Genomic DNA, 6,000 nt, shown 5'->3' on the forward strand with positions numbered 1-6,000 from the left:
CCCGCCTCGCATCAGCAGGGTCTCCCCCGGCTCACGCCAGTGCGCCCGCACCCGGCTCCCCGCTCGTCTGCTCCAGGACCCCGCCCAGCCCCTGGCCCCGCCCAGCCCCCTGGCCCCGCCCATCGCGGCCCCTGGCTCCTCCCCGGCTTCGTGGGCGGGAGGCGGGGCTAGGGGCGAGGCTGCCGCTGGGGGCGGGGCGGCGCGGAGGGGGCCACGGCCCCCGGCGGGGGCTCGGCGCGGGCCCGGGAGATGCCGGTGTCGGCGGCCCGAGCGGCTGCAGCTGCAGCGGCGGGGGAGGCAACGGCGGCTGGGCCCCGGAGGGGGGCTGCGTGGGGGGCCGGCGCGTAGCCGGGACCATGGAGGGGCAGAGCGGCCGCTGCAAGATCGTGGTGGTGGGGGACGCGGAGTGCGGCAAGACGGCGCTGCTGCAGGTGTTCGCCAAGGACGCCTATCCCGGGGTGAGGGACCAGTGGCTTGGGAGAGGAGCGCTGCGGGCGCGGGGGTGGGTGACAAGGGCCCGGGGGATGGACGGAAACGGGTACCGGGGTAACCAGGACGAGCGAGAGGGGCTGGGAAGACCGCGGAAGGCATTGGGAGCTCTGAAAGGACTGCAGAGGGTGGGGTGGGAGGAATTGGGGAGCAGGGTGATATGGTATGGGGTTTGAGAGAACCAGAGGACCCCCGTGGGGGCGCTGGGGGAATGTCGGGGGCCCTGGGCACGAGGGGAAGAATTAGGGGCTCAAGGGACTAGAAGGGGGTCTGCGAGCCTGGCAGTGATTCTGAGGAGGCAGCAGCTCCCGGGATCTCCTCTGTGCCCAACCCCAGACCAACTTGGGTCCAGGAGCTGGGCTGGACCGGGTCCGGGGTCGGACTGAGGAGAGGATCTCATCTTGACCCATCCGTGTCTGCAGAGTTATGTCCCCACCGTGTTTGAGAACTACACCGCGAGCTTTGAGATCGACAAGCGCCGCATAGAGCTCAACATGTGGGACACTTCAGGTAGCTAAGTCCCTTGGGGTCACCCTGACTTCCAAGGCCCTGCCCTGACCCCTCCTCTGACTGAACCCTTTGGCTCCAGGTCAGTCTAGCCCATCCATCTAGTTCTAGAAGGAAGGAGAATTAATGTTCTGCCTGAAACCAAGGAAACTGAGGCAGAGCTTGCTGAAACACAGGGACAGTGTCCTGAAATAGAAGCCCACTCTCTGAGCCCCTCAGCTGGGTTCCCCCTATCTGGGAAAGTTGGGAAGGGATGACTTTTATTTTGGAACATGTTTCTCAGGAAATCAGACTAGGTTTAGAAAAGACATTTAGAATTTCTTGTGGGGAGTAGGAAACATACTGAACTGGAGAAATCTGAGATCAAGTCCTAAAAGGATGGGAGAGCCCTTCCCTGTCCCTACCCCAACAAAGGGGGAGTTTTTTTTCTTTTTTTAAACTGAGTCCCCTGGAGAGCTAAAGATGTCTGTCAAAGCCCAGACATGCAAACTGTGAGAATGTCAATTGATTTCATGAGTGTCTCAAAGGGATCCAAGACTCAGAAAAGATTAAGGATTACTACTTTCAGAGAAATCCCTAGCGAAGCAGGGAGCTGTGTTCTGTCCCTGACAGGAAGTTCATCCTGCCATCTAACCTCCTCTGCTCTTTCTCCTTGGAGAAATAAAGACTACATTTTCCAAATTAATAGTTGCTCTGCTCCCCACAAGCTTTGATCAGGATTCCTAAAGTCTCCCACCCCCTCTCACCGCTTCAGAACCCACTTCTGTCCCCTCCCTCCCTGTCTTCCTTCAGGTTCCTCTTACTATGATAATGTCCGGCCTCTGGCTTATCCTGATTCCGATGCTGTGCTCATCTGCTTCGACATTAGCCGGCCAGAAACACTGGACAGTGTCCTCAAGAAGGTGGGAGACTAAGGAGGGGCAGGGCAGCTAGATTGAGAGGGATTGGGCTCCAGCGTGCGCATGGCCATCAGCTGGACAGGGTGTGAAGCTCTGAGCTCCCCTCTCCCAGGAAATAACTGCCCAGAGCCAGATACAGCATCTGGTAGGGAGCAGGGAAGACTCAGGAGATCCTTCTCCCTGTTCTCCGTATCTCCTTGGGTGTGGGGTCCCCAGATTCAAGAGGTGGGAATGCTGATCCTGGAGCTCAGGAAAGCCCTGTGGCCTCTTCAGGGCCTTATTTCCATGAGAAAAGCTCATGGTGAATGGACAGAAGTCAGCTAGCTCAGCTAGTGCAGCCCTAGTTCCCAGGCAGGGGAGGGCAGGGCAGGGCAGGATTGGTCTGTTCTCAGGCAAGTGTTTGGGAAAGGGAGAAGGAGCAGGAAGGTTCCCAGCTGGCAGACCCTGCATAACCCTGAAGGAGAAGCAGGGCCCTAACCCTACAGGCTCACCCCAGCCCTCTCCTCCCTCCCCGTCTCCACATATCATTCTGCTTTCAGCCCATTCCCACTTCCTTTCTCACACGGGAGAGTCTGGAGGGGTGCATGATTTCTGCCAGCTGGGGGAGGGGAGTCCTCCTGGCATGAAGCAAGGGTTCACCCTGGGCCTCCCTCTACCCCTCCATAATTCTATTTTCTTCCCCCAAATAGTGGCAGGGGGAAACTCAGGAATTTTGCCCCAATGCCAAGGTTGTACTGGTTGGCTGTAAACTGGACATGCGGACTGACCTGGCCACACTGAGGGAGCTGTCCAAGCAGAGGCTTATCCCTGTTACACATGAGCAGGTGGGACCCTTGACCTCTGACCTGATCCCAGCCTGGACCTCTCACCTCTGCCCTTCTTAATCTCTGATTTGAAAACACCCTACCTGGTTCATCCCCTACTGTGGCCTCTGACTGCTGATCTTCAACCCACCCAGCCCACAGCTGTCATGCTCCTTGCTGAGCTGCAGACTAAGCCCCTAACTTTTTTCCCACACACTTCTCTTCCAGGGCAGTGTGCTGGCCAAGCAGGTGGGGGCCGTGTCCTACGTCGAGTGCTCCTCCCGATCCTCTGAGCGCAGTGTCAGGGATGTTTTCCATGTGGCCACAGTGGCCTCCCTTGGCCGTGGCCATAGGCAGCTGCGTCGTACTGACTCACGCCGGGGACTGCAGCGATCTACTCAGCTGTCAGGACGGCCAGACCGGGGAACTGAGGGCGAGATACACAAGGATCGAGCCAAGAGCTGCAACCTCATGTGAGGGGCGGGTTGGGGCACAGTGTGAGGAGGGGTGGCCAGGGGCACAATTGTTCACTTGCCTGCACCTGGGCTTCCTGACCTCCTGACCCTGGCTAGGGGTCAGGGTGGGCGGAGTGGGCAATTCTTTCTTGGGAAGGGGGCTGGAGGGCAGAAGGCTGTCACCATTCCCTATATCCTCATCCTCCCTCCTGTCCACAGGCAGCTAAGGGAGTTACAGGGACAGGCATCTGGGGCATGAGCTAGGATGGTGCAGGTGGGAGTTGGGGAAGCTGGCATCAAGTAGTGACCTTGGTCGAATCTCAGTAAATGCAAGGTGCCTTCCCTCCCCATGCCCCAGTCCCTATAACCTGGTCCTGGCTTCCTTCTCTAAGGAAAGAATCCATCCTATGACTGTCTGTGTTCCTCTCCTCTCACTTCGACAGTTGTTCTTACACACCCTAACCTCCAGGCAACATGTACTAAATTAAAACACATGAGAAGCCCCTCCCTATTTGCCTATCAGCCCCAGCTCCCTCCCTCCCTCCCTTCCCCAAAAGTCACCAATAAAGCCCATGTCCATGGAAAACGGCTGTGGCTTTAGTTTTGTTGCTTTTTAAAAAAATAAACCAGTCGTTAGCAGCAGGAGGGAGAGTTAGAACTCAGGAAGAACTTTCTTGTCTCTGCCCAGAGATAGAGCAGAGCAAAAAGCCACGGGTCCTTTCAGCCGTGTCCTTTTAGGAGCCAGAGGTGGGGGAAAGAAATATCTTGGGAATGTTCATCCTAGTTAATGAGCTGGACAATCCTCAGGCCATTGAGGGGCTTTGGAGTGGGTTGATGTGCAATTACTCAAGGTTACTCAGCCCAGTTGGGGCCCCTGCTAATGTCTGAAGGGTCCTGCTGAAGTGGTCCAGGCCCCTCGCTCACCATCTCCACCCCTGGTGTGGAGCCTATTGGGGCCTTGGGGTTGTGGGGCTGGAGGACATCAAAGGCCTCCAGATCACAGAAGCTGACCCTCTGCCAGGTGAAGTTTCCCTAGGGAATAGGAGCTTGATTCTGGGGTATCCTGGGAGGCTGGGACAGGGATTCTTTCTCTCTTTCTATCCTGAGCTCCTTGAGCATTTTGGGAGGAGTATCAGCTGTGAGTTTAGGGTCACCCCTACCCCCTAGAGAAGGAAAGCTGGTGGAGGGGACACGGCCGGAGTGCTTGTTAGGAAGGACAGTGCCGGTCTGTTTTCTCAGGAGTCTGGTTTCTGATTGTCCTGTATTCCCTCCCTGGCGCTGGTCCCACTGGCCTCTTTTCGGTGACGTTCTCCCCCAGGAACCATCCTACCCCTCCCCCAGCCCCAGCCAGTTCTTCCAATGACACACTCTGGGAGGGAACAGTCCTTACCTTCCCATCTGCTGGGATCCCACCCTAATTCACAGCCCACCCCTCATTCATTCAGCAAATATTCACTGAGTACCAACTGTGTGCCAGACGCTGGCTGGGGAGACTGAGAGAGGCCCCTTCTCTGTTTCTGGAGGCCAGCTGGCAGGAAGAAAGGTTTCCCAGGGCTGGAGGTGCCTCGATGGAGGGATGTAGGTGTGGAATGTTGTGGGAGTGCCTTACAGTTTGGGAGGGCATCCTGAGGAGCCAGGTCCTGAGGAGCCAGGTCCTGAGGCAGAGAAGGGGTGGGAAAGGCACTCCAGACAGAAGGTTCAGTATGTGCAGACACATGGAGATGAGGAAGGGCATGGTGCTTCTGGGGCTCTCACAGCAGGGCGGGCAGGAGATCAGGCTGGGATGTTACACTGAGGCCACTGCAGGACCCACAAAGGAACTGAGGCCTTCATTTTGAGGCTGGGAGGAGCCATCAGGGATTTCAAGCAGGGAAAGGAAGTGATCAGATTTGTTTCTTGGATAGACAGCGGAATGGGGCGCTGGAGGCTGGAGGACTTGGCTCTGAGATGTGTCCTTTTAAATAGCTTCTTCTTTCCCTATGCCAGGCCCCAGTCTTGAGAGGAAAGGAAATTTATACCCACTCTCTGGCCCCTCAGATGTCCCTTCCTCTCTTTCTCTTACCAGACTCCCATCCTGGTCCCTCTCATCCAGTCTTCTTGAGGATTCTGGGATAGCTTTGAGGGCACTGGGCTTTGCACTAGCCCTGCACTCCTGTTCCCCTCAACCTGAGACCTGGTTAGGGTGACGCTGAGACTGTCCCCCGTGACTCTGAGTCCCTGGATGGAGGTGCTAGGATGGGCTGGAGGTACAGCTCCCAGGTGCTGCTAAGTGGGTATCCATCTTGTTCTAGAGGGCTGACCCTTCCCCTACAGGAATCTGCAGATACCATGAACTCAGGATTCTTGGCCAATCCATGTGGCTTCTCCACTTCGGACTTGCTGGGTATCCTGCAGGCTCAAGCCTGCGGCTGTCCAAGTGCAGAATGTTGCCATCCCTCTTTTTTCTCAACCTTCCTCTCCGGCTGTTTGCGCTCAGGGAATGCAAACGCATTTCAGTACTCGCCTAAAGCAAACGTAATTAGGAAGATAAATCAGCTGGCGGAACCCCCAAAGTTTAATACGTTTCCAGCACCACCGGGAATGGATTTTGGTCCCTTCTGCAAGTCTGGGTGGCCAGACGTTTTATTTCGTGGGAGGGGGTTGTGCCTCTGGGCTGAAGAGCCCTGTGGGTGGGAGGAGGCAATGGGGCTGTTCCTTGATCCTCAAAAGCCCCTGCAGGCTGGAGGGAGGGGGACCTTACCTCCACCCTGCCCTCCTAGAGTCAGACCCAGCTTCCTCCTCTGCAGCTGTTTCCCCCACAAATTAGACGCCAGTTTGGGAAACAATGTAGCCTCGTTAATCATTTAA

The 6,000-nt window shown here is 56.7% G+C and overlaps 1 protein-coding gene across 1 annotated transcript; it reads left to right on the forward strand.

Annotated features, from left to right (window-relative positions):
* Positions 1 to 295: 295 nt before the first annotated feature.
* Positions 296 to 3,185, forward strand: RND2 (Rho family GTPase 2). The gene is made up of 5 exons (XM_049859752.1): positions 296 to 458; positions 912 to 999; positions 1,789 to 1,898; positions 2,585 to 2,719; positions 2,927 to 3,185. The coding sequence occupies exons 1-5, from the start codon at positions 357 to 359 to the stop codon at positions 3,173 to 3,175; spliced, it is 684 nt and encodes a 227-aa protein (XP_049715709.1). The 5' UTR covers positions 296 to 356; the 3' UTR covers positions 3,176 to 3,185.
* Positions 3,186 to 6,000: the final 2,815 nt, after the last annotated feature.

The sequence above is a fragment of the Elephas maximus genome, chromosome 19, assembly GCF_024166365.1.
Source record: "Elephas maximus indicus isolate mEleMax1 chromosome 19, mEleMax1 primary haplotype, whole genome shotgun sequence".
Taxonomy (NCBI): Eukaryota; Metazoa; Chordata; class Mammalia; order Proboscidea; family Elephantidae; genus Elephas; species Elephas maximus.

What these genes read in the sequence shown, in the direction of transcription:
- RND2 (XM_049859752.1), top strand. Translation starts at nt 357, where the DNA reads ATGGAGGGGCAGAGCGGCCGCTGCAAGATCGTGGTGGTGGGGGACGCG. An exon ending in CCAAGGACGCCTATCCCGGG is followed by an intron (nt 459 to 911) that starts GTGAGGGACCAG and finishes CCGTGTCTGCAG; the next exon opens with AGTTATGTCCCCACCGTGTT. An exon ending in CAACATGTGGGACACTTCAG is followed by an intron (nt 1,000 to 1,788) that starts GTAGCTAAGTCC and finishes GTCTTCCTTCAG; the next exon opens with GTTCCTCTTACTATGATAAT.